The sequence below is a fragment of the Dermochelys coriacea genome, chromosome 24, assembly GCF_009764565.3.
Source record: "Dermochelys coriacea isolate rDerCor1 chromosome 24, rDerCor1.pri.v4, whole genome shotgun sequence".
NCBI classification, from domain to species: domain Eukaryota; kingdom Metazoa; phylum Chordata; order Testudines; family Dermochelyidae; genus Dermochelys; species Dermochelys coriacea.
This window is the reverse complement of record NC_050091.1, coordinates 16,007,309-16,034,984: the sequence shown is the minus strand read 5'-3', so window position 1 is coordinate 16,034,984 and position 27,676 is coordinate 16,007,309. Positions and strand designations below refer to the sequence as shown.

The 27,676-nt window shown below is 54.4% G+C and overlaps 1 protein-coding gene across 2 annotated transcripts; it reads left to right on the top strand.

Moving 5' to 3' along the window:
* On the top strand, window positions 1-25,355 carry HPN (hepsin). Of its 2 annotated transcripts, none has more exons than XM_038383065.2 (13): window positions 1-155; window positions 1,294-1,395; window positions 13,451-13,552; window positions 14,071-14,112; window positions 14,712-14,841; window positions 15,676-15,798; window positions 17,276-17,316; window positions 20,149-20,314; window positions 20,611-20,801; window positions 21,215-21,310; window positions 22,905-23,047; window positions 23,134-23,298; window positions 23,542-25,355. In XM_038383065.2, the coding sequence occupies exons 2-13, from the start codon at window positions 1,380-1,382 to the stop codon at window positions 23,578-23,580; spliced, it is 1,254 nt and encodes a 417-aa protein (XP_038238993.1). In that variant the 5' UTR covers window positions 1-155; window positions 1,294-1,379; the 3' UTR covers window positions 23,581-25,355. The 2 variants fall into 2 exon arrangements, with proteins under 2 accessions (XP_038238993.1, XP_043357921.1); XM_043501986.1 differs by having other exon boundaries at window positions 24-114.
* Window positions 25,356-27,676: the final 2,321 nt, after the last annotated feature.

Below are 27,676 nucleotides of genomic sequence, written 5' to 3'. Positions count from 1 at the left end.
GCCCCAGGTGAGCTGCCGTCTTGGGCGGGTGAGCCCGGCGCCCCCCCCCGCCCCCCCCGCCATGCCGGCCCGTGCCCAGCCGCCTAGCTCGGGGGAGCCCCGGCCAGCTGCACGGTGAGCCCGCAGCCAGCCGGAGCGGGAGGGACTTGTCGCCGGTAAGGGACCTCCCACCCCGGGCACTGGGCACCCCCGCCCCAGACACTGCTCCTGGACTCCCCCACCCCTGGCACCGTGCCACGGACACCCCCTCCCCCGCGCACCCCCACCCTGGACATCTCGCCCAAGGCACCGTGCCCCCGACACCCCTGTCCCGGGCCCCCTTGGCACTGCACCCACATCACCCCTTCCCCTGGGCTCCACACTCAGCTCCCTACTCTGACCCCCGCTGGGCACTGTGCCCCAAATCTCCCTCCCCCTTGGGCACCACACCCAGATCACTCCTCCCCCTGGGGGATGGGTGTGTGGGGTGGATGGATGGAGGCGTGTGAGGGAGAATGGGGGGTGGGGTGAGTGGGGTCAATGAGGGGATGGAGGGGCATGTGGGGGGATGGATGGGTGGACTGAGAGGTGTGGGCAGGATGGGTGGGTGTCTGGATGGGGGAATGGGTGGATGGAGGGGTGTGTGGGGGGGGATGTGTGGGTGTCTGGTTGGGGGATGAGTGGATGGAGAGGTGTGTGGGGTGATGGGTGGGTGGTTGGATGGCGGGTGGGTGGATGGAGGAGTGTGTGGGGGGGATGTGTGGGTGTCTGGTTGGGGGATGGGAGGATGGAGGTGTGCGTGGGGGGATGGAGGGGTGCATGGGTGGAAGGGGAGGGTGGCGGGATGGGTGGATGGAAAGGTGCGTGGGGGAATGGTTTATCCAGCGCTGCCCATTACCAAAACAGCAGTGCAGGCTCAGCAGTGGCTGGTTGGCTGCTGTGGTTGTCTCCCCTCGGTGCGGCTCCCACAGCCAGTGCCTGCCCCATGGGCTTGCAGGGGATGTGGTTCAGTACGTGGAGCTTGGACAGCACAGAATCAGGCCCCACCCCAGAGGTGGCTGCATGTCAGCAATGGGTGAGCCATCCCCTTGTGATGTTATGTGCAGCTGTTCCCCAGCTGCCCCCCCCCGAGAGGTGGCTGCACTCAGCTCCCAGCAAAACATTCCAGTGTGTCCAGGCCTGTGGGGTGAAAGGCTGCAGAGGCAGGGGATTTGGGGTCCCAGGGCAGGATCTCAGAGCCCAGGAGTCCTGCACTGGCGCCAGCCAGGGCTGGGAACCCTGTAGTCACCGCCCCACTGTGCTCTCTGTCCCCAGGGTGCAGGACTTGCCGGGTGCCAGGGGAGCGGGGTCTGTCTGGCCCGGCCCAGTGGCCCCAGTCAATCATTAACTGCTGCAAGGAGATGGCTGAGAAAGACGGTGAGTTGCAGGGGAGCTGGGCCACCGGCTGCTCCTGCCCCAATCCCACAACCCACTCCCTGCCCGAGCCAGTGCCCCTGCCCAGCGCCGTGCCCCCTATGATTGGGGGATCCCTGATCCCACCCACGCCCCTCCCAATCCCTCCTACTTTCCCTGATCCAACACCCCCATCTCCAATCCCCCACCCCTTCTGAATCCCTGATCCCACAACTCCCCCAGTCGCATATCCTTCCCACCCCTCCCCTAGTCCCATATTCTACCCCGCCTCCCCAAACCCTGATCCCACATCCCTCCCCTTCCCCCGTCCCATATCCTACACCTCCACCCCTTCCCCAATCCCAGATTCCACCCCTTCCCCAATCCCAGATCCGACACCACCACAGCTCCCCAATCCCTGATCCCATGTCCCTCCCGCAGTCCCAGATCTCACACCCCGCCCCTTCCCAATCCCTGATCCCACCACTCCCCAAGTCCTGTATCTCACACCCCTGCCCCTTCCTAATCCCTGATCCCATCCCTCCCCAGGCTCATATTTCACACCCCCACCCTTCTCAATCCCTGATCCCATGTCCCTGCTCCTTCCCCAATCCCTTCCCTGATCCAATACCCCCTTCTCCAGTCCCCCCCACCTCCCCAATCCCTGTTCCCACCCCTCCGACAGGCCCTGATCCCACGCTCCCAATCCTACACCCCACACCCATCTGCCCCCTTCCCAATCCACACTCCCCCCTACGTCTTTTCTGATCCCACTCCACTCCCAGAACTGCAGCAGAAATTGATCATTAACAGTGCCAGATGGCTGGGCAGAGAACACGAGAGGGTCACGCTGCCTGAACTGAGCTCCCTGCTGGTCCCCCACTCCTGGCTCCCCTTCCCCCCCAGGCTGGGGAGAAGGGCCAGGGCCAGATGGGGGTGGGGAGGTGGGTGAAGCCTGCGGGAGAGTGGTGGGGAGTTAGTGCATGGCTGGTGGGGGTGAGGAGTTGGCCCAGCTGGCAGAGGAGGGGCAGATGTGATGTTGTTGCATGTCTGAAGTTAATGGCACTTTGAGATTGTCACATAAGAGGGTCAGCTGGAATTCTGTAACCAAAATCCTCAGTCGGAGATTAGCACAGAAAGAACAGATCCAGCCCCACCCCGGGGTGAGGGGCAGAGTCGGCTGTGTCCCTTCTCCACTGGAACTGGTGGGACACGCAGTTTCATCCTTCAACTAAGTTCCAAACCTTCTGTCATTACATAGACAAAGAGACCCCTCCTTGCCACAAAAACCCGCCCAGAACTAGGGGTACTGGGGATGATGCTGCACCCCCGGCTTGAATTGGTTTCCATAATATCCAGGGTTTACAGTTTGGTTCAATGGCTCTCAGAACCCGCACTATACACATAGTTCCAGCCCCCTGCCCAGAACCATCTGTTCTGATGGGATTTCCTTTCAGAGGAAATCTTTACCTGACTGAAGCGTGAAGGCATCATTATTTACAGTTTTCAGAGTAGCAGCCGTGTTAGTCTGTATTTGCAAAAAGGAAAGGTGCCACAAGTACTCCTTTTCTTTTTGCAATTATTTACAGTGGAGACGAGCAACGTTGTTCAAGATAATCTCTCTGGGTGGTTCCTCCTTTCCCTATGGTCATTCTTCCCTAGTGATTCACCCTACGAAACATCACCCCTCATCAATCCCAGGTTTATGTATGCTTATGTCAGTATCAGATCTACATTAATAGAATCATAGAAGTGGAAGAGGCCTCCAGAGGTCATTTAGCCCAGTCCCCTGCACTCATGCCAGGACTAAGTATTATCTAGACCATTCCTGAAAGGTGTTTGTCCAACTTGCTCTTAAAAAGCTCCAATGATGGAGATTCAACAATCTCCCTAGGCAATTTATTACAGTGCCTAACCACCCTGACAGGAAGTTTTTCCTAATGTCCAAACTAAACCGCCCTTGCTGCAATTTAAGCCCATTGCTTCTTGTCCTATCCTCAGAGGTTAAGAAGAACAATTTTTCTTCCTCCTCCTTGTAACAACCTTTTATGTACTTGAAAACTGTCATCATGTCCCCCTCTCAGTCTTCTCTTTTTCAGACTAAACAAACCCAATTTTTTCAATAGTCCTTCATAGGTCATGTTTTCTAGACCTTTAATCATTTTTGTTGCTCTTCTCTGAACTTTCTCCAATTCTTTACATCTTTCCTGAAATGTGGTGCCCAGAACTGGACAAAATAGTCCAGTTGAAACCTAATCAACGCAGAGTAGAGCGGAAGAATTACTTCTCGTGTCTTGCTTACAACACCCCTGCTAATACATCCCAGAACGATGTTCGCTTTTTTTGCAACAGTGTTATACTGTTGAGTTATATTTAGCTTGTGGTCCACTATGACCCTCAGATCACTTTTCGCAGTACTCCTTCCTAGGCAGTCATTTCCTATTGTGTATGTGTGCAACAGATTGTTCCTTCCTAAGTGGAGTACTTTGCATTTGTCCTTATTGAATTTCATCCTATTTACGACAGACTATTTCTTCATTTGGTCCAGATCATTTTGAATTTTAATCCTATCTTCCAAAGCACTTGCAACCCCTCCCAGCTTGGTTTCATCCACAAACTTTATAAGTGTACTGCCATTATCTAAATCATTGATAAAGATATTGAACTGAACTGGACCCAGGACTGATCCCTGCGGGACCCCACTCATTATGCCCTTCCAGCATGACTGTGAACCACTGATAACTACTCTCTGGGAACTTGGTTAGTCTCTAAAGTGCCACAAGTACTCCTTTTCTTTCTCTGGGAATGGTTTTCTAGCCAGTTATGAACCCACCTTCTAATAGCTCCATCTAGGTTGCGTTTCCCAGTTTGTTTATGAGAAGGTCATGTGAGACAGTATCAAAAGCTTTACTAACACCAAGATATACCATGTCTACTGCTTCCCCCCATCCACAAGCCGTATTATTCTGTCAAAGAGAGCTAATTAGGTTGTTTGACAAGTTTTGTTCTTGACAAATCCATGCTGACTGTTATTTATCACCTTATTATCTTCTAGATATTTGCAAATTGATTGCTTAATTATTTGCTTCATTATCTTTCTGGGTACAGAAGTTAAGATGACTGGTCTGTAATTCCCCAGGTTGTCCTTATTTCTCATTTTATAGATTGGCACTATATTTGCCCTTTTCCTGTCTTCTGGAATCTCTCTCATCTTCCATGACTTTTCGAAGATAATCGTTAATGGTTCAGATATCTCCTCAGTCAGTTCCTTGTGTATTCTAGGATGTACTTCATCAGGCCCTGGTGACCTGAAGACATCTAACTTGTCTAAGTAATTTTTGACTTGTTATTTCCCTATTTTAGCCTCTGATTAAGGGAATCGAGGATATCTGGAGTTCTATAGGCATGGAGATGTCACAGATTATTAGATTAAAGCCTAATAGATAAAATACCCAACTAGGGTTATTTATAGGACAAGGCCCAGTGTTTTAGAATTCAAACATCTCCTTTGTTAATATCATAAAGATTCTAAAGCATAGTTGATATATAAATGAATCAAATATGCTGAATGTAAAGGACTAAAAGGGTGAATATTTACTAATAAATACTAACAGTGCTATCAGATGTCAGCTGCAGTGGTGTTACAGGCTTTATCGATTTAGGGTTTCTTCATGGAGTATGGAGGTGAAGTGATCTGATAGCTATATAATATATATATGTTCCCATCCCTCAATCTCCACACGCATCTCATCCATCCATGTATCCAGCCATCCATTCCCACACGCATCCCATCCATCCATCCCCACACATGCCCCTCCATCCATCTCCACACACATACTGCTCCAGCCAGCCAATCAGCCCACATAGAATCATAGAAGTGTAGGACTGGAAGGTACCTTGAGAGGTCATCCAGTCCAGTCCCCTGCACTCAAGGCAGGACTGCATACTAGCTAAACCGTCCCTGACAGGTGTTTGTCTAACATGCTCTTAAAAACCTCCAGTGGTGGAGATTCCACAACCTGTCTATGCAATTTGTTCCATGCGTAATAACCCTGACAGTTAGGAAGCTTTTCCTAATGTCCAACCTAAACCGCCCTTGCTGCAATTTAAGCCCATTGCTTCTTGTCTTATCCTCAGAGGTTAATGAGAACAATTTTTTGTCACCTCCCTCCTTGTAACAACCTTTTATGTACTTGAAAACTGTTACCATGTCCCCTCTCAGTCTTCTCTTCTCCAGACTAAGCAACCCCAGTTTTTTCAGTCTTTCCTCATAGGTCATGTTTTCTAGATCTTTAATAATCTTTGTTGCTCTCCTCTGGAGCTCTTTCTCCAATTTCTCCACATCTTTGCTGAAATGTGGCACCCAGAACTGGACACAATACTCCAGCTGAGGCCTAATCAGTTTGGAGTAGGGCGAAAGAATTACTTTTTGTGTCTTGCTTACAACAGTCCTGCTAATACATCATAGAATATTAGGGTTGGAAGAAACCTCAAAAGGTAATCTAGTCGAATTCCCTGCTTAAAGCAGGACCAACATCAACTAAATCATCGCTGCCAAGGCTTTGTCAAGCCGGGCCTTAAAAACCTCTAAGGATGGAGATTCTACCACCTCCCTAGGTAACCCATACCAGTGCTTCACCACCCTCCTAGTGAAATAGTTTTTCCTAATATCCAACCTAGACCTCCCTCACTGCAACTTGAGACCATTGCTTCTTGTTCTGTCATCTGCCACCACTGAGAACAGCCTAGGTCCATCCTCTTTGGAATCCACTTTCAGGTTATTGAAAGCTGCTATCAAATCCCCCCCTCTTCTCTTCTGCAGACTAAATAACCCAAGTTCCTTCAGCCTCTCCTCGTAAGTCATGTGCTCCAGCCCCCTAATCATTTTCGTTGCCCTCAGCTGGACTCTCTCCAATTTGTCCACATCCCTTCTGTAGTGGGGGGACCAAAACTGAATGCAATACTCCAGGTGTCCTCTCCATTGCCGAATAGAGGGGAATAATCACTGCCCTCGATCTGCTGGCAATGCTCCTACTAATACAACCCAATATGCTGTCGGCCTTCTTGGCAACAAGGGCACACTGCTGACTCATATCCAACTTCTCATCCACTGTAATCCCCAGGTCCTTTTCTGCAGAACTGCGCTTAGCCAGTCCATCCCCAGCCTGTAGCGGTCCATGGGATTCTTCCATTCTAAGTGCAGAACTCTGCACTTGTCCTTGTTGAACCTCATCAAATTTCTTTTGACCCAATCCTCCAATTTATCTAGGTCACTCTGGACCTTATTCCTACCCTCCAGCATATATACCTCCCCCCCCAGCTTAGCATCATCTGTGAACTTGCTGAGGGCGCAATCCATCCCATCATCCAGATCATTAATGAAAATGTTGAACAAAACCGGCCCCAGGACCGACCCCTAGGGCACTCTGCCTGATACTGGCTTCCAACTAGACATCGAGCTGTTGATCACTACCTGTTCAGCCCAATGATCTAGCCAGCTTTCTATCCACCTTATAGTCCATTCATCCAATCCATACTTTTTAAACTTGCTGGCAAGAATACTGTGGGAGACCGTGTCAAAAGCTTTGCTAAAGTCAAGATATATCACATCAACTGCTTTTCCCATATCCATAGAGCCAGTTATCTCATCATAGAAGGCAATCGGGTTGGTCAGGCATGACTTGCCCTTGGTGAATCCATGAATCCATGTTGACTGTTCCTGATCCTAGAATGATGATTGCGCTTTTTTTTTTTTTTTGCAGCAGAGTTACACTGTTGAGTTATATTTAGCTTGTGATCCACTATGACCCTCAGATCACTTTTCGCAGTACTCCTTCATAGGCAGTCATTTCCCATTTTGTATGTGTTCAGCTGATTGTTCCTTCCCAAGTGGAGTACTTTGCATTTGTCCTTATTGAATTTCATCCTATTTACCACAGACTATTTCTTCAGTTTGTCCAGATCATTTTGAATTTTAATCCTATCTTCTAAAGCACTTGCAACCCCTCCCAGCTTGATATTGTCCACAAACTTTATAAATGTACTGCCATTATCTAAATAATTGAAGATATTGAACAGAACTGGACCCAGAACTGATCCCTGCAGGATCCCACTGATATACCCTTCCAGCATGACTGTGAACCACTGATAATTACTCTCTGGGAACAGTTTTCCAGCCAGTTTTGCACCCTCCTTATAGTCGCTCCATCTAGGTTGTATTTCCCTAGTTTGTCTATGAGAAGGTAATGTGAGATAGTATCAAAAGCTTTACTGAAGTCAAGATATACCACATCTACCGCTTCCCCCCCATCCACAAATCTTGTTACACTGTCAAAGAAAGCTATTAGGTTGGTTTGACACAATTTGTTCTTGACAAATCCATGCTGACTGTTATTTAACTTATTATCTTCTAGTGTTTGCAAATTGATTGCTTATTTGCTCCATTATCTTTCTGGGTACAGAAATTAAGCTGACTGGTCTGTAATTTCCCAGGTTGTCCTTATTTCCCTTTTTATAGATGGGCACTAATATTTTCCCTTTTTCAGTCCTCTGGTATCTCTTCTGTCTTCCATGACTTTTCACAGATAATTGCTAATGGCTCAGATATCTCCTCAGTCAGTTCCTTGTGCATTCTAGGATGTATTTCATCAGGCCCTGGTGACATGAAGACTTCTAATTTGTCTGAATAATTTTTGACTTGTTCTTTCCCTATTTTAGCCTCTGATCCTACCCCATTTTCACTGGCATTCACTATGTTAGATGTCCAATTGCTATTAACCTTATTGGTGAAAACCAAAACAACAAAGTCATTGATCACTTCTGTCATTTCCACATTTTTTGTTATTGTTTCCCCCCAGCTCTCTCCATTGAAAAATGGGCCCACCCTGTCCAGGTCTGCCTGCTGTTTCTAATGTATTTGTAGAATGTTTTCTTGTTACCCTTTATGTCTCTAGCTAGTTTAATCTTGTTTTGTGCCTTGGCCTTTCTAATTTTGTCCCTACATACTTGTGTTATTTGTTTATATTCATCCTTTGTAGTTTGACTTAATTTCCATTTTTTGTAGGACTCTCTTTTTTGAGTTTCAGAGCATTGAAGATCTCCTGGTTAAGACAGGGTGGTCTGATGTCATACTTCCTATCTTTCCTTTGAAATGGGATAGTTTGCTCTTGTTTCCTCAATTACATCTCTAAGAAAAACTGCCAACTCTCTCAAACTCTTTTTCTCCTTATACTTGCTTCCCATGGGATCTTACCTCCAACTCTCTGAGTTTGCTAAAGTCTCTGCCTTCTTGAAATCCATTATCTTTATTGTGCTGTTTTCCCTCATACCAGTTCCTTAGAATCACAAACTCATCATGATCATTTCATGAACATTTTCACTTAAGCTGCCTTCCACTTTCAAATTCAACCAGTTCCTCCCTATTTTTCAAAGTCAAATCTAGAACAGCCTCTCCCCACTAGCTTTCTCCACCATCTGAAATAAAAAAAATTCTCCAATACATTCCCAGAACTTGTTGGATAATCTTTGCCCTGTTGTATTATTTACATATACACCTCCTTCCCTCCATCCATCCATTCATTCATCCATCTCCACATGTATATCACATGTACCCCTCCTTCCCTCCATGTATCCCTCCTTCCCTCCTTCCATGTACCCCTCCCTCCATGCATCCATCCTCACATGTACCCGTCCTTCCCTCCATGTACCCTTCCATCCATCCATCTCCACATGTACCCTTCGTTACGACTCCATCCATCCACTCTTCCGTGGCTTTCAGTCCCCCTTTATCTCAACAGTAAAGCTGTACTTTGGCCTGGCTGATTTTGGGGGCATGTGCTGGGTGGCAGTAGGTTGGTCGGAGGTTATGGTGGGAACTGTTCCCCTGAGCTGGTTGGCGGGATCCCAGTGCAGGGATTGCCCCAGCAAGGCTGGCAGGTCATTGCTGTTTGTGGCAGTGAGGGGCACTGGGGTCCTGTCCCTCTTCCCTCCTCTGCCTGGCTTGGAGGGGTGTTTCCCCAGCTCCGATCAGGCTGGTCTGTGGCTTCCACAAGGCCTGGTGCTTTCTCAGCAGTTCCCCATGGTAGCGGTTTGTGGTCTGGGAGAGTCACAAGGAATCTGACCCATCAGGGTGGGGCAGGTGCACCTCAGGGCTGGGATGTTCAACAAGGACAAGGGCAGAGTCCTGCACTTAGGAAGGAAGAATCCCATGCACTGCTACAGGCTGGGGACAGACTGGCTAAGCAGCAGCTCTGCAGAAAAGGACCTGGATGAGAATCTGGATATGAGTCAGCAGTGTGCCCTTGTTGCCAAGAAGGCCAATGGCATATTGGGCTGTATTAGTAGGAGCATTGCCAGCAGATTGAGGGAAGTGATTATTCCCCTCTATTCGGCACTGGTGAGGCCACACCTGGATTATTGCTTTCAGTTTTGGTCCCTCCACTACAGAAGGGATGTGGACAAATTGGAGAGTCCAGCGGCAGGCAATGGAAATGATCAGGGGGCTGGGGCACATGACTTATGAGGAGAGGTTGAGGGAACTGGGATTGTTTAGCCTGCAGAACAGAAGAGTGAGGGGGGATTTGATAGCAGCCTTCAACTACCTGAAGGGGGTTCCACAGAGGATGGAGCTCGGCTGTTCTCAGTGGTGGCAGATGACAGAACGAGCAGCAATAGTCTCAAGTTTCAGTGGGGGAGGTTTAAGTTAGATATTAGGAAACAGTATTTCACTAGGAGGGCGATGAAACACTGGAATGCGTTACCTAGGGAGGTGGTGGAATCTCCTTCCTTAGAGGTTTTTAAGGTCAGGCTTGACAAAGCCCTGGCTGGGATGATTTAGTTGAGGTTGGTCCTGCTTTGAGCAGGGGGTGGGACTAGAGGTGCCTTCCAACCCTGATCTTCTATAATTCTATGCTGTACGAGCAGGGGGAGCCCTGGGGGGCAGGGTGGGGGTGGGGTTGTGCCTCGAGTAGAATCCAGCTTGGGTAAGTGGCTATAGTGGCTGTTTTAATCATCTTTCAGTGAGGACACCACTGCCCGAGCTGCTCACATGGCCCTGCAGCTGGGGGTGGGAGGTGACCCCTGTCTCTGGGGCAGTTGCTCATGTGGCCCTGCTGCTGGGGGGCTGATCCGTGCCTGGGGCAGCTGCTTACACAGCCTTGCACCTGGAGTGGGGCTGACCCGACTGTGACTCTTTTTCTGATGGAAAATCAGGTTCTCAAGAAAACAAAAGTTTTGGCAGAAGAGGGGGAGGGGATATGGTGGGGGAGGCTGGGAGCCAGGACACCTGGGTGTCCAGCTTTGGGAGGGGAGTGGGATCTAGTGATTAGAGCAGGCAGGGCTGGGAGCCATGACTCCTGGGTTCTATCCCTGAGAACTTTCTGATTTTTTCCCTTGGGAGAAGAAGAAAATGAAATTTGGGGACGGAAAACTGATATGGGGGGGGGGGGGGATATTTGGTGTTTTGACAAAAAGTGGGAATTTTCCCAAGGGAAGAACCCTCCCTGCTTTGAGGAGTTTTAGCCTGTCTGGCCGTGCCTGGGGAAGTGACGCAACGGGGCAGAGGGGCAGCTGGCTTCAGCAGGGTGTCCAACTGAATTCAGCGCCGGGAGCTAACGTCTCCTCTGCCCACCAGTTCCATCCCTATCACCTGCTCCCTGGGGGTGGGTGCTAGGTGCTGCACAGACCAAGAGACAGTCCCTGTTCCATAGACTATCGGCCTCGTTGCCGCGGCTCTGGCTGGGGCTGGGAAGCTCTGGGGCTGTGCACATCATGCCAGGTCTGGCTCTGCCTAGGGACCCCCCAGAGAGCTGAGCTCATGGAGGGCTCCAGCTAGTGATACTGCTCATCGCTGGCCCTGCTGTGCCACCGCAGGACGACTGTGTACACACACACACACACCCCTACTGTGTTACCCCAGGACGGTTGTACACACTCACACAGCCCAGTTGTGTGACCCTAGGATGATTGTACACAGACATACAGATGCACTGTACCGCCCCCGGGCGACCACACACACACACACACACACACACACACACACACACACACACACACACACACACACACACAGCCCTATTGTGTGACTTTAGGATGATTGTAAACACACATACAGACCCACTGTGCCGCCCGGGTGACTCTATGTGTACATACAACCACATACTCACCCATTATTTGACCCTAAGGTAACTGTACACACCCACACACACAACACAGCCCCGTTGTGTGAAACACAGGGCGACTGTACATACATATATAACCCCACTATGCTCCCTGGGTGAATGTACACACACACATCCCCATTGTGTGACACCGGGGCAACTACACATACACACAGAAAACCCTGTTGTGTGACCCCAGGATGTCTGTACACACACATACAGCCCCAGTGTCCCCCCCCAGGGTGACTTTACACACAGACAGACCAGTTGTGTGACACTATGGCTGTTGAATTAATGTGTTGCCATTGTATTATTTCAGTGCAGTTGAAGACATAGAAGCCTTTGTGTTGTCCCGGTACATCATGGGGTGAGCGGCTGGGAGCCAGGACTCTGGGTTTTATCCCCAGCTCTGATTGCCCTGCTCTGAGCCTCAGTTTCCCTATCTGTACATTTTAGAGAGTAGCACTCGTCCTGTGGTGGAGCAGCCATGAGGCTGAGCCAGGCCCTGGACCCCGTCCCCACCCCTTCCCCAGATATAGGCTGTCAACTCCCTCCCACCACCTGGGCTGGGCTGCTGGGATGTGTGTGTGTGTGTGGGGGGGGGGGAGTCAATCGTCCCAGGCCAGGTGTGAGGAGATCAAGAAACCCATCCTGCACCCATTCCCTGTCTGTCCCAGCACAGCATCCGCAGCTCCAGCCCAGATGGCCCCTGGCTATGAGGCACTGGGCTCAGGGCAGAGCCCAGCATGGGGCTGGCACTGCGTTCCTTCAGCCCTGCACTGGCCATGCGACAGATTCAGCCACACACCCATGTCCCCACAGAGACCCCCCCTCCTGGACTCCTGGGTTCTATCCCAGCTTGGAGAGGGGGGTTAATAGTCAGAGCCGGGGGGCTGGGAATCAGTCAACTAAAGTGGATGGTGCTTCCAGGAACACAGACCTCCAGAGCCATGTGGGGCTTTGGGGCTAACACTGAGTACGAGAGCAAAACAACCCTTCCTCAGCCCCTGCAACGCGGACCCCCTTCTGAGCCCCCAGCCCTGCAGCATGGAGCCCCCTACAAAGCCTGCCACCCAACTACCTGCAGAGTGGTACCCCTGGGTGCTGGGGGACCTTCTTGTAGGGGCACACAGGGAACTCAATGTCTAGGGGTCAGTGCGCTGGCGCTAGACGGGGCAATTGAGCTGTGGGGGCTCCCAGTCAGTGGCACCATGGGGCCGGTTTCCTCCCCTGTAACCCTGTTGTGCCTGGGGGGGGGCCCAGCCTCCCCCGCAGGGGCCCCAGCAATGGGAACAACTCTGCCAGGTGCTTGCTGGGTCACTGCACCCTGCCCAAGGGCAAAGTCCCCCTGGACCAACCCCCACCCCGCCACGCTCGGCCTGTGGGACAGAGAATTCATTGACTCTTCACAATGGGGCTAGGAGCCAGGACTCCTGGGTTCTGTGCCTGGCAGGAAGGGGAGGGGAAGGGAGGAGAGGAGGGGGGGCTAGTGGTTAGAGCAGGAGGCTGGGAGCCAGGACTCCTGGGTTCTGTTCCTGGTACAGGGAGGGAGGGGGAGTTCTAGTGGTTACAGGGGCGGAGGCTTGGCACCTCCACCCCCTCGGGTGTCCAGGCCCCTATTTCGTGTCCAGGCCTACTTTCCCCTCCCTCCATCTCTCTGGTACCACAGGAGCCCATGGGGCTGGCTGGGGGGGGGGGGCAGACGGCAGGAGGATGGCGCAGGGGGCCACTGGCAGGCAGGTTCCTGTGACTCAGCCAGATATGGGGCTGCTGAGCTGGGGTGGGATACCAGAGTCAGTTCCAGGGCCGTGTGCTGGGCTGGGGAGTCCCAGCTGGCTGGGGGGACTCAATGCAATAGCCTGTGCTGAGAACCAGGGGGGGGGGGGTCATTCCCAGCCCCATTAACCCCCCTCCTGTTCCAGGGGGCCCCACGGTGTCGTGCTGGTCACTGCCCAAGGTTGTGGCTGTTGTGACTGGCGGCTTCCTGCTCTTAGCCGGTGTCGGTGCCAGCGTGTGGGCCATTGGTAAGAATCTGGCCCCCCAGGGCCCCCCACTCCTGACCCACATTTCCCTGCGATCCCAGCCCTGGACTCCCCCTACCCAGCCCTGCCCAGGGACCTCACTCCCCCCTCCCCCGCAGCCCTCCAGTGCCCCCCACTCCTGACCCACAGCCCCCGCTAGCCCACCCCTGGGATCGCCCCACCCAGCCCTCTGGTGCCCCTCGCTCCCGACCCACAGCCCCCTGCTAACCCACCCCTGGGCTCGCCCCACCCAGCCCTCTGGTGCCCCTCACTCCCGACTCACAGCCCCCGCTAGCCCATTACTCCTCCCCAACTGTCCAATGCCCCTTACTCCTGTCCTGTAGCCCCCTGCTAGCCCCACCTGCCAGCCCCGCCGGTGCCCCTCACTCCCACCCCCGGCTCACATTCCCTGATGCCATAGCCTCATTCCTCACAATCACAGCCAGGGGCACACGTGGAGCTCCCCCTCCTGCTGGCCTTGGTGGGCTCTGCATGTACTCTAAGGCTCTCGTCTCTTGCAGTGACCTCTATGCTGGGGAGTGACAGTGAAGGACTGTATGGTGGTAAGTTGTGGAGCCCCCTGCTCAGGGCTATATGACTGGGAGCTACTGGCCCCCCCTCAGTAGGGGGTCTGACACCCTCCCCCTTGTGCACACCAGGGTAGGACCTGAATCCCCCTCCTCTAACCCACCAGCTCCCACTCCCCTCCCAGAACCATGCACAGAACCCAGGAGTCCTGGCTCCCAGCCACCCCTCTACCCATCAGACCTTACTCCCCTCCCAGAGCCGGGGATAGAACCCAGGAGTCCTGGCTCCCAGCCACCCCTCTACCCATCAGACCTTACTCCCCTCCCAGAGCCGGGGATAGAACCCAGGAGTCCTGACTGCCTGTAGAGGGCCCTCGTCCACTGGGTCCTGCTGCCACTCTGTGGGTTTTAGTAGGAAATTGGCTGGTCTGTGAACAGCCCAGAGCCCTGCCCTGAACCACCCTCCCTGTTGCTGGGAGCCCCGAGGATGGCTGTTGTAGTGCTGGGGATGGCCACTGGAGGGAGACATGGACACAGGCTGCCCCAGGGTGCTAGTGCAGGGCTCGGGGGGAGGTGGAGGGTGACACGTGACGTTCTTAGACCCTTGCTCAGCGCGGCCCCCTCCCACCCCACAGTCCAGGTCAGTTCGGCAGACCTCCGGCTCACGCTGTACGATGAGAGCGAGGGCAAATGGCGCCTCATCTGCTCCACCTCCTCCAATGCCCTGGTGGCTGCAATGAGCTGTGCAGAGATGGGCTTCGTCAGGTACCAGCCTGGGCTAGCAGCGGCTGTGGGTCGGGAGTGAGGGACACTGACAGAGCTGGGTGGGGGGGACCCAAGGGTGGGCTAGCAGGGGCTGCGGATCGGGAGTGAGGGGCACTGACAGAGCTGGGTGGGGGGGACCCAAGGGTGGGCTAGCAGGGGCTGTGGGTCGGGAGTGAGGGGCACTGACAGAGCTGGGTGGGGGGGACCCAAGGGTGGGCTAGCAGGGGCTGCAGATCGGGAGTGAGGGGCGTTGACAGAGCTGAGTGGGGGGGGACCCAAGGGTGGGCTAGCAGGGGCTGCGGGTCGGGAGTGAGGGGCGCTGATAGAGCTGGGTGGGGAGACCCAAGGGTGGGCTAGCAGGGGTTGCGGGTCGGGAGTGTGGGGCACCGGCAGAGCTGGATGGACTAGCAGAGGCTGCAGATCGGGAGTGAGGGGCGTTGACAGAGCTGGGGGGGGACCTAAGGGTGGGGATAGCAGGGGCTGTGGGTCGCGAGTCAGGGGCACCGGCAGAGCTGGGTGGGAGGGACCCAAGGGTGGGCTAGCAGGTGCTGTGGGTCACAAGTGAGGGACACTGACAGAGCTGGGGGGGGGACCTAAGGGTGGGGATAGCAGGGGCTGTGGGTCGCGAGTCAGGGGCACCGGCAGAGCTGGGTGGGAGGGACCCAAGGGTGGGCTAGCAGGTGCTGTGGGTCACAAGTGAGGGGCACTGACAGAACTGGGGCGACCCAGGGGTGGGATAGCAGGGGCTGCGGGTTGGGAGTGAGGGGCACTGTGCGGTGGGGCAGATCTCTGACAAGGGTGGGCTGCCTGTGGGTGACGCTGTCCCCTCCCCAGGTCTCTCTGGCACTCGGAGCTGGACGTGGAGCGCGTGGGCGCCAACGGGACGTCGGGATATTTCTGTGTGGACGAGTCTCGCCTCCTCCTGGCCCATAGACTCAGTGAGGTCGTCTCCATCTGGTGCGTGGGGCGGGGCGGGGGGCTCAGCAGCGGGTGCCGTGCTGCTAGGATGGGGCAGGGGAACCCTGTGGGCAGCCCTTCCCCCACGCCTGGGCTGCTGGATCCCTGGGAGCCAGTTATTCTTATATCAGCATTTTGGGGGTGGTGGGTGGGTGGGTGGGTGTGTGTGTGTGTGTGTGTGTGTGTGTGTGTGTCCTGCTGCCCCCTGCTGGAGGGGCTGAGTCTTGTGTGCGTGCGCTCGCGCTCTCTCTCTCTCTGTTCCTGCTGCCCCCTGCTGGAGGGGATGGGCCCTGCCGTGTGTGTGTCCTGCTGCCCCTGCGGGAGAGGCTAAGCCCTGCTGTGTGTGTGTCTGTCTGTGTGCTGCCAGTTTTGTGGGGAGGCCGAGCCCCCCAAACACACACACCTAGCCTTCAAGGCAGGAGAGGGCAGAAAGAAGTGAGCAGTGGGCAGGAGATGCTCAGGGGAGAGGACCTAAGGGGAGGGAGCAGAGTGGGGGCAGGAAGAGGTGGAGTGGGGCAGAGTGGGAGCGGGGCTTTGGGGAAGGGGGCGGAGCCGGGATGGGGCACGCACTGGCCAAACCAAAAGTCACCACCTATGCCTGTAGGAAGCTCATTTCCCCAGTTTGGGAGCCTTCTTTTATCTGGTGATTCTGAACACACCTAACACTCTGTGTGCGCGTGTGAAGGCGTCCACCCTCTTCTTCCTTATTTGTATTGTGTCCCCCAAGAATGTTGGGGTTCCTCATTTCCCATAGGTTGGTTATGGTTCCTTTTAGTGGCATGACGTAAGCCCTGTAGTTAGGGTTAGGGTTAGGGCTAGGGCAAGGGCACAGGTTAGGACACTGTGTCCTGTAGTCAGAATTACTCTTCCTGTTAATTTTTCCCAATGCCACCCATTGCAACACCTTTCCCAGGAATCTTGTAGCTTAGGGCCCATTTCTGGTCACTTATGTCCAGCATTTCTTAAGCTTCTGGCCACGTGTGACTAAGCTGACGTATTACAGGCCTCAGCCTGTAGACCTGCTGTTTCATCCCTGTTTACTTAGATACCGAATGCATCCATATCCCTTCGGACTACTGAGCAATCGTCTACTTCTCTAGTCCTACAACTTGCATCTATTTAGCACGTCATGATTCTATATGATGTTAGTTCATTGTAACGTCACATAATAAATGAATGATAATGAACTCTGTGTGTGTGTGTGTGTGTGTGTGTGTGTGTGTGTGTGTCCTGCTGCCCTGTGCTGTGTGTCTGTCCCCCTGCTGCCCCAGCTCACACCTACTTTCTCTCCTTTTCTGTCTAGCCCTGTCTCTGTGTCAGTGAACGTACGTGAGTCTGAGGTGTGCATACATGTCCGTGTCCGTGGGAGTGGCACCTTCCCCAGATGCTCAGTGGGGGGTGAACATGCACCTCACATCCCCCACACATCCCCTCCTGCCCCATCCTCATGCTGACCTCTCACATTTCTGTCTTACAGTGACTGCCCGATGGGCCGGTTCCTTGCAACGCTCTGCCAAGGTATGAAGCCCTCAGCCCTGGGCATAGCTCCATCCAACACCCCGTCCTTCCTTCCATCCACCCACTTCCATACCCAGCCAGCCATCTCCGACCCATCCATTTCAGCACCGACATACCCCCTATCCATCTAACCATCTCCACGTTCACCATCCATCCATCCACCTCCATACCCACCCAGACAGACAGCCATCTACCCACACATCCATCTCCACAACTACACACACCCTATCTATCCATTCATCTCCACACCCACTACCCATCGCTCCCTCCATCTCTAATCCACACCCCATCCATCCATCTCCATTCCACACCCCCTCCATCCATCCATCTCCATACCAACCCATCCATCCACCTCCACAACTACACCCCTACTATCCATCCATCCATCCCTCATTCACCTCCATTCCACATCCCCTGTATCCATCCCCATACCCACTCAGACAGCCATCTACCGACCCATCCATTCATCTCCACTACACCCCCACTATCTGTCCATCCCTCCATCCATCTCCATTCCACACATACCCCTCCATCCATCCACCTCCATACCCACCCAGACAGACAGCCATCTACCCACCCATTCATCTACACCCCCAGTATCCAGCCAGCCAGCCACCCATCCACTATCCATTTACCCATCCATCTCCACACCAAGTATCCATCCATCCACCTCCATACCCAGCCAGCCATCTACCCTCCCATATATCTTCACACCTACACACGCCCATCGATTCATCCATCCACCTCCATACCCACACTCCACCGTTCCTCCATTCACCCATGTCCACACCTACACCCCCCATCCATCCTTCTCTCCAGCCACCCCTCTGTTCATCTCTCCTGCACAAACCTGTCTGTGTCCATCCCCATGCATACCCCTCTCTCTCTCTCTCTCTCTCTCTCTAGTCAGTGCTCATCATAATCAGCCCTAATTAGAGGTGGTTGAAATATTTATTTTTTATTTCCAAGGAAAACTAACATTTTTCAGGGAAGGTTCAAACTGCAGAGGATTTGGATTCTGAAGCGTGGCCGCAGTGCTCGTGGGCAGAGTAGCTCAGTTGCCTCATGTCCCTGTTCTCGTCTATGGGCTGAGATACCCTGATACACCAGAGCCAGGGACTCCCAGGATACACTTTGGTCTCTCCTCTTGGACAGGAACGTTGGGTTTTCAACCAGAGCAGAGGTTTCTCCTGAGAAATTTCATTTTGTCAAAAACTCAACTTTCCATTGAGTCCAATGAAGCTACAGCCAATTGACATGGGCTGGGGGTCTGGCCCCATTGACTCCAATGGAGCTTCGGCTGATTGACCCCACCTGGGATCTGACCCCATTGACTCTAATGGGATCTGGACCCATTGACTCCAGCAAGTTAAAGAAGTATGGGCTGGATGAATGGACTATAAGGTGGATAGAAAGCTGGCTAGATCATCGGGCTCAACAGGTAGTGATCAATGGCCCCATGTCTAGTTGGCAGCCGGTATCAAGCGGAGTGCCCCAAGGGTCAATCCTGGGGGCGGTTTTGTTCAATATCTTCATTAATAATCTAGAGGATGGCATGGACTGCACCCTCAGCAAGTTTGCAGATGACACTAAATTGGGAGGAGTTGTAGGTATGCTGGAGGTTAGGGATAGGATACGGAGGGCCCTAGACAAATTAGAGGATGGGGCCAAAAGAAATCTGATAAGGTTCAATAAGGACAAGTGCAGAGTCCTGCACTTAGGACGGAAGAATCCCATGCACCGCTACAGACTAGGGACCGAATGGCTAGGCAGCAGTTCTGCAGAAAAGGACCTAGGGGTTACAGTGGACGAGAATCTGGATATGAGTCAACAGTGTGCCCTTGTTGCCAAGAAGGCCAATGGCATTTGGGGCTGTATAAGTAGGGGTATTGCCAGCAGATTGAGGGACGTGATCATTCTCCTCTATTCAGTATTGGTGAGGCCTCATCTAGAATACTGTGTCCAGTTTTGGGCCCCTCGCTACAAGAAGGATGTGGAAAAATTGGAGAGAGTCCAGCGGAGAGCAACGGAAATGATTAGGGGGCTGAAGCACATGACTTATGAGGAGAGGCTGAGGGAACTGGGATTATTTAGTCTACAAAAGAGAAGAATGAGGGGGGATTTGATAGCTGATTTCAACTACCTGAAAGGGGGCTCCAAAGAGGATGGATCTAGACTGTTCTCAGTGGTGGCAGATGACAGAACAAGGAGTAATGGTCTCAAGTTGCAGTGGGGGAGGTTTAGGTTGGATATTAGGAAAAACTTTTTCACTAGGAGGGTGGAGAAGCACTGGAAGCGTTACCTAGGGAGGTGGTGGAATCTCCTTCCTTAGAGGTTTTTAAAGTCAGGCTTGACAAAGCCCTGGCTGGGATGATTTAGTTGGTGATTGGTCCTGCTTTGAGCAGGGGGTTGGACTAGATACCTCCTGAGGTCCCTTCCAACCTTGGGATTCTATGATTCTGTGGCCGATTGACCCCAGCTGGGATCTGGCCCCATTGACCCCAGCTGGGGGTCTGGTGAAATGAGCTCAGGGCCCCATTGTGCCAGATCCTGCACAGGCACTTCCTGGCCCTGCAGTTTCCAGTTGAAACAGGCAAGAGCCAGCGTGGAAGAAGCTACAGGATAAAATGCAGCCTCCAGAGTTACCCAGGAAACCTCCCTTGGCGTCAGGGTGTGGGGGCGGGGGTCACCTGGGGCTGCCCATTGGTTACCCTGGGACCATGCTGGGGGAGCGGCCAAGGCCCCCAGGAGTGGCTGTGGGGGTAGGGTGGGGGTTTGGTGGTGTCTCCCCGTAGTGGATGCGGCGGGCATTGACTGGCGTGTCCCCTGCAGACTGTGGGCGCAGGAAGCTGTCTGTTGACCGGATCGTGGGGGGCCAGGATGCCAGTCTGGGCAAGTGGCCGTGGCAGGTCAGCCTGCGTTATGACGGCACCCACCTGTGTGGTGGCTCCATCATCTCCAGCCAGTGGGTTATCACCGCCGCACACTGCTTCCCTGAGTGAGTGCCCAGCACCAAGCGCGGATGGAACCCGGGAGTCCTGCCTTCAGCCCTACCCCCTTGCTCTAACCACAAAACCCCACTTCCCTCCCAGAGCTGGGGATAGATCCCAGGAGTCCTGGCTCCCAGTGCCCCCATGTTCTAACCACTAGACCCCACACTCCTGTCAGAGCCAGAGAACGAACACGGGAGTCCTGGCTCCCAGCTCTCAGCAGCAGCCCCATCCCTGGTGGGGGAGGGGGTGGCAGCCCCACCTAGCCCCCTGATGCACTGTGTCTGTCTGTCCATCCCTGCAGGAGAAACCGGGTGGTGAGCCGCTGGCGGGTTTTCTCAGGCGCCATCTCTCAGGTGTCCAGCAGGGGGCAGCAGGTGGGGGTGACGGGTGTGGTGTACCACGCGGGCTACCTTCCCTTCCTGGACCCCAACAGCGAGGAGAATGGCAACGACATCGCGCTGGTGCACCTGGCCGTGCCCCTCAGCTTCACCGGTGCGTGTGAGCCAGCAGTGACACGGAGTGTGGGGCACCCAGCTGGGGACCTGGGACCACGCACTGCAGGGAGGCACCCATGGGGCTTTGTGCGTGGGTTGTAGTGTGAGTGTGTTAGTGACTCTGGGGTGTGTCGCAGTTGTGTGTGAGTGAGGGATGTCTGTAGTGTGTGCGCATTGTGCATTTACCTACCAGTGTGTGGTGTCTGTGTATGGTGTGTGGTGTGTCTGGGGGTTTTGTGTGTGTGTGTGTGGGGGGGGGGCTGCATTTATCTGTGTGCATAGTGCAATGTGTTCGAGTAGTATGCGTGTTGTGTGTATAGTGTGCGGTGTGTGTGTGTTGTGCATGTATCTGTGTGGGCGTGTGGCGTGCAACCCTTGTCTATGCCTCATGCCCAGACTCTGTCTCCCCAGAGGACGTCCAGCCCGTCTGCCTCCCGGCGCTGGGGCAGTCCCTCCTGGACGGCAAGGTCTGCACCGTGACCGGCTGGGGCAACACCCAGTACTACGGTGAGTGTGTGACTGCCCCCCCCCGATACAGCCCCATCCCCATGGGACACAGCCCCACCCCTAGACATGGCCCTGCCCAAGGACATGGTACAAGGCCACGCCCCTTCCTGTGGGCAACCAGGGGGAGGGGGCCCTCATCAGGGTCACACAACTGGGGGTCTGGGGATGGAGGAATATGGGCCATTCAGTGACAAAGACCTGTGTTAGAGGCTCCGCCAGGGTTGCCAACTTTCTAATTCCTGGTAACCAGACCCCCATGGCCCCACTCCACTCCACCTCTTTCCCAGGCCCCACCCTCATCGCCCCTTCTCCCCCTCTGGTTGCTCACTGGATCCTCTCAAGGGGGTTGGGGTGCAGGAGGGGGTGATGGCTCTGGTTGGAGGTGCAGATTCTGGGGTGGGGCTGGGGACGAGGCGGTTGGGGTGTGGGAGCAAACTCAGGGCTGAGGCAGGGGGTTGGGTGCAGCGGGGCTAAGGCAGGCTCCCTGTCTGCCCTGGCTCCATGCTGCTCCTGGAAGTGGTCGGCACGTCCCTGCGGCCCCTAGGCAGAGGGGCCAGGGGGCTCTGCACGCTGCCCGTACCCGCAGGCATTGCTCCCACAACTCCCATTGGCCATGGTTCCCGACCATTGGGAGCTGCAGGGGTAATGCCTGCAGGCGCTGGCAGTGTGTGGCGCTTCCCTGATCACCCCTGTGCCTAGGGGCCTCAGGGACATGCTGGCCACTTCCGGGAGCAGCGCAGAGCCAGGGCAGGCAGGGAGCCTGCCTTAGCCCCGCTGCGCCGCCGACTGGACTTTTAATGGCCCAGTTAGCGGTGCTGACCGGCGCCTCCAGGGTTCCTTTTCAACCGGGCGTTCCGCTTGAAAACTGGACCTTAGCAACCCTAGCCTCCCCCTGGCCCACGGTAACTGGGCTTTTGGTTTGGATGCCATTTAGGGTTGTCAAGTCCCCCAAAACCAGGCACCTGGTAACCCTAAATGGCACCCAGACACAGAAACCAAAAACCAGGTAAAAACTGGATGGGTAGCAATGCTAGGCTCCGCCCATGGGGAGGGGCTTCCCAAGATGCCACCCAGAGCAACCCATGATATCCTGACCCCAAGAACCAAGTTCAGGAAAGCCCACCCCCATGGGGGCGCACCACTCCAGAGGTCCCTCCTCTATAGGGATGGGTGCCAGTGTTCAGATGCCGGTGTGGATGCCAGGCAGGTAAGGTGCCAGGGTTCAGGTGGAGGCATATAGTAGGCAGGTATGGGGGGGAAGAGTCACAGTTCAAGTGCCAGGGCAGGTGCTGGGGGAATGGGCAGGGGTGGAAGCTAGGTGGGCGGAAGCTGGGTTCTGGGAGGTGGGGTGGGTGCTGGGTAGGTGGGGGCTGGGTTCTGGGTGGGGAGAAGCAAGGTGGGCAGGGGCTGGGTGCAGGCAAGTGGATGCTGGGTGGGCAGGGGTGGGGTGGGGGGCAGATGTGGGGCAGGCAGAAGCTGGGATCGGGGCGGGATGCTGGGGGGGCGGGAGTTGGGTTTTGGCGGGGGAAGATGCAGGGCAGGTGGGGTAATGGCGGGGGACCCCATGCCCACTCTTCCCCACCATATCCCCCAGGGCAGCAGTCCAGCATCCTGCAGGAGGCCTCTGTGCCCATCATCAGCACCGCTCTGTGCAACTCACCTGAGTACTACGGCAACCAGATCCGCCCCCGCATGTTCTGTGCTGGCTACGCCGAGGGTGGCACCGACGCCTGCCAGGTGGGGCTGGCCGGGGTGGGTGGGGCAGGTGGGCAGTAGGGGCCAGTGTCAGGCCACTGACCTCTTTTGTGTCTTCCTCCCGGCAGGGTGACAGCGGGGGGCCCTTTGTTTGTGAGGACGGCATCTCCCGCACCCCCCGCTGGCGGCTCTGCGGCGTGGTCAGCTGGGGCACCGGCTGCGCCCTGCCCCAAAAGCCAGGGGTCTACACCAGGGTTGGCGCCTTCCACGACTGGATCCACCAGGCCATGAAGGTGTGTGGGGCAGGGATGGTCCCTCCATTTATCGTCCCCTTCAGTCTATTCCCCCTGAGGCGGGTGGGATCCCCCAGTCTGACCCCTCTATCCCTCCTAGTCTGGCCTCCTGGAGGCAGGAGGGATCATCCCTCCAGTGCATTTGCAGGAGAGTGGCATTGCCACCCCCCCCCCAGCCTGGATCCCCCCCGTCTGTCCCGCCCCAGCTGTGCCAGCCCCTGATGCCCATGTCTCTCTCTGCAGACTCACTCCCTGGCCAGCGGGATCGTTTCCCAGCACTGACCCCTGCTGTCCAGGTTCCCGCACTACGGAGTTACGCCAGGCCTCCCCTTGCTCCCCATACCAGACAGACGCCGCCCCCTCCATTCCAGCCACGAGGGGCAGATGTTCTTACATGACCCACTGGACCTTGCAACCTGATGACCTTCGACCTCTGACCCCCACAGCGCCTTGTCTGCGTTACTGGAATGAGTAGGGTGACCAGACAGCAAATGTGAAAAATCGGGGTGTGGGTGGAGGGTAATAGGAGCCTATATAAGGAAAAGACCCCAAAATGAGGACTGTCCCTATAAAATCAGGACATCTGGTCACCCTAAATGCGAGTGTGGATGGGGACTGGGGAGGAATGGGCCAGATCCACCTATCGCAATGCAGCGTGGCCCTTTAAGCCACCATCCACCTATCATAATACAGCACCGGCCCCCTAAGACCCCACCTGCCAATGGGGGTTTTCTAGCTCCACCTATCACAAGGCAGCGCAGCCCTTTAAGCCTCCACCCTCCAATGGGTTCTACTGCTATGGCTGCTCCAGGGCCTGCTGGAGTTCTTCATCAGGGCAAGGGGGCGGGGGCTGGAGAAGAGCTTCTCTGTGATTGGTTAACAATGGTGGGAGTGACTGCATAGGCCACACCCTCTGCCATCCATCAGCAAATCAGGGTGGAGTGCTTGGTTTTAACCCCTGCAGTTCTGGGCAAGAGCAGCCCCATCAGCCTGGGGCTCTCCAATGCCAGCAGCTCAGCCCTCAGGGTAGTGGGGCGGGGTAGGGGATTAGATCCTGACCCACAGCCCTGGGAGGAACCAGGACACACCCCTGGGGGTGCTGAGACAAAGCCCTGCGTGGGGTGAAGTAGACCCTGACCTACAGCCTGGGAGGAATCCTAATACACAGCCCTGGGGGCTGCTGGACACATGGGTTCAGAGCTGATGCCCCAACCAGGACAGAGCCTCCCCCTGCCCCAGCAGGGCCCCAGTGGGGGGGAAGTGCTGCCCTTACCCCTGCCAGGTTACCCCCTTCCCAGTGGGTGCACACATCTCTGGGGGCTGGGAGCCTCCCTCCCAGCAGCGGGTCCAGGGTTGCCAACAGTAAATCTGCCCCGCCCCTTTAACACCCCCATAGGCAGCACTGCTCCCAGCTGGACCCACCTCCTATGATTGCCTGCCCCAGCAATTGGTCCTGGGGAGCTGGGAAGGGACTAGGGATCCCCTTGTGTCTATGTGCGGCCCCAGGCTGAGCCCCCTGCATCCCAGTGTATTGGGTGCTGAGTATGGAGGGTCATGTCCAGCGAGCACAGCACCGGTTGGCGCACGCCCTGCTCAGGTAGTCTGGGCTTTGGTCAAAGGAGCGTACGTAGGGTGGGAACCCCATAGCAGGTATTGGGGAGGGCAGGGGGAACAGCTTCGCTTAGAGAGGTGAATGTACGCACAGAGCAGGGCCCATCCCCTCCAGTAGGGGGCAGCAGGGATGGACACACACAGTATTCCATTCTAACCTGGATGCACACAACTACCCACCAGCTCACTATACACCTGCCGCATCCCTGCTACACAAACTCTCACGGATCCCCCCTTTCCCCCACCCCCATCTATTGCTAATCCCCAGCGGGTGACACCTGGGAGTTGTGGCTGCTCCCTGCGCAATCCGGCTGGGGGGGTGGGGGCTCCTGTACATAGCTTATTGCATTAGCTCCGCTCCCCCGGGCCTTGGGGGCGAGTCTCTCTTGTTGTATATGTTTGCACAGTGATTGCTGCAATGAGAAATAAACACCGTTTTGATTAGAGACAGGTCTGGGACTCCACCCCAGCTCCAGAGCACATTTGCTTAGGAGGCCACCAACGCTGGCAGCTGAGGCCTTGGCCAGTGGGGGCCCAGGGCTTCGCTCAGCCCGTATCCTTGGCTCTGCCATGATACGGGGCTAGTCCAGATCGCCGCTTAAAGTTTCCCTCTTCTGCCTTCAGCGAGTGCAAGGCCAGCAGGGCCCGATGGGATCAGCTAGTCTGACCCCCCTGGCCTCACGCAGGCCACAGAATGGCCCCACAATCATTTTGAGAGCTGAGTGGTTAGAAAAACACCCTGTCTGTTGCAGAATCCCCCCGGTTAATCACTGACTGGGCCAAAGGTTAATCCATCTCCGTGCTGGGGTCACAGGTCCGATGCTCTGGAACTGCTCTGTATGAAACCAGCCAGGACTCTGGGGTGGCAGCCAGCATAAAACTGAAGGTTTATTAGTCGACAGGAACACAGTGTAGGACAGAGCTTGTTAGCACAGGAATCAGTGACTTGCAGCAAAGTCCAAATTGGGGGGACCCTGGGCTGGATGCCCTGGACTCCCCCCTCTGAGTCCCCAACAGCAGACTGCCCAGCGACCCAGCCTCCAACATGCCCACCGTCCCTCCTCCGGTCTTTGTCTTGCATCCCAGGCAAAGTGTCACCTGGTCGCATCCCCCCGCTGGGTTTCAGGTTATGAAGGGCAACTGCCACCGCTTATGTGCAAGCAGCTTGAGCCTCTTCACCTGTCCCCAGGGCTTCAGCTAAAGTCACACACCCTTATTCCCACCACCTAGGCACAGATGCAATACACGGGGAAACTGACACACACACTATTCATACAAAATAGTAAGACTCACAGGCTCACATACAACATCACAAGGGAAATCCCCCACTTTGTCACACTTTCACCCAGGCTGGGAGAGGGACAATGGGTGAGCTTGGCCGAATTATGACTTCGCCCCGTCAAGGTTCCTTCCCCACTCTGAACTCTAGGTTACAGATGTGGGGACCTGCATGAAAGCCCCCTAAGCTTATTTTTACCAGCTTAGGTTAAAACTTCCCTAAGGTACAAACTGTTTTACCTTTTGCCCTTGGACTTTATTGCTGCCACCACCAAGCGTCTAACAAAGCATCTAATAGGGAAAGAGCCTGCTTGTAAATGTCTTTCCCCCCAAAATCCTCCCCAAACCCTACACCCTCTTTCTTGGGGAAGGCTTAATAAAAATCCTCACCAATTTGCATTGGTGAACACAGACCCAAACCCTTGGATCTTAAGAACAATGAAAAAGCAATCAGGTTCTTAAAAGAATTTTAACTGAAGAAAAAGTAAAAGAATCACCTCTGTAAAATCAGGATGATAAATATCTTACAGGGTAATCAGATTCAAAACATAGAGAATCCCTCTAGGCAAAACCTTAAGTTACAAAAAGACACAAAAACAGGAATATCCATTCCATTCAGCACAGCTTGTTTTCTCAGCCATTTAAACAAAACAGAATCTAACATATCTAGCTAGATTACTTACTAAGTTCTAAGACTCCATTCCTGTTCTATCCCCGGCAAAAGCATCACACAGACAGACAGATCCTTTGTTTCTTCCCCCTCCAGCTTTGAAAGCATCTTGTCTCCTCATTGGTCATTGTGGTCAGGTGCCAGCAAGGTTATCCTAGCTTCTTAACCCTTTACAGGTGAAAGGGTTTTTCCTCTGACCAGGAGGGATTTAAAGGTGTTTACCCTTCCCTTTATATTTATGACACGCCCCCCAAATCACAGATAGTATGAAACGCTGACTGTGATTTCTTCCTGGAGCTCTAGGAGAAAACAGAGTTAATAAGACACATGCACCTCTAAATATGCTACCAAGTATATAAAAACTAACAATATTTTCCACATCTCAAGGACGATTTTAACCAGTTGATTCTGGGAAACTTTCATGGGAGAGTGCATCAGCCACTTTGTTAGAAGCTCCTGAGATGTGTTGGATGTCGAAATCAAAATCTTGGAGAGCTAAACTCCACCGAATAAGTTTTTTGTTATTTCCCGTGGCAGTATGAAGTCGCTGTAGCGCAGCATGGTTGGTTTGCAGGTGGAAACGCCATCCGCAAACATATGGGTGTAGCTTTTCCAGAGAGTAGACAATGGCATAACATTCTTTTTCACTGATTGACCAGTTGCTTTCCCTCTCAGACAGCTTCTTGCTGAAAAACACGACAGGGTGGAATTCTTGATCCAGTCCTTCCTGCATTAAAACTGCTGCCACACCACGCTCGGACGCATCTGTGGTTACTAGGAATGGTTTGTCAAAGTCTGGGGCCCTTAGCACAAGGTCAG

Excerpts from the sequence above, each read along its gene's own strand:
- HPN (XM_038383065.2), top strand. Across the intron at positions 20,315-20,610 it reads GCCGCACACTGCTTCCCTGA|GAGAAACCGGGTGGTGAGCC; the intron begins GTGAGTGCCCAG and ends CCATCCCTGCAG. Across the intron at positions 21,311-22,904 it reads GGGCAACACCCAGTACTACG|GGCAGCAGTCCAGCATCCTG; the intron begins GTGAGTGTGTGA and ends CATATCCCCCAG.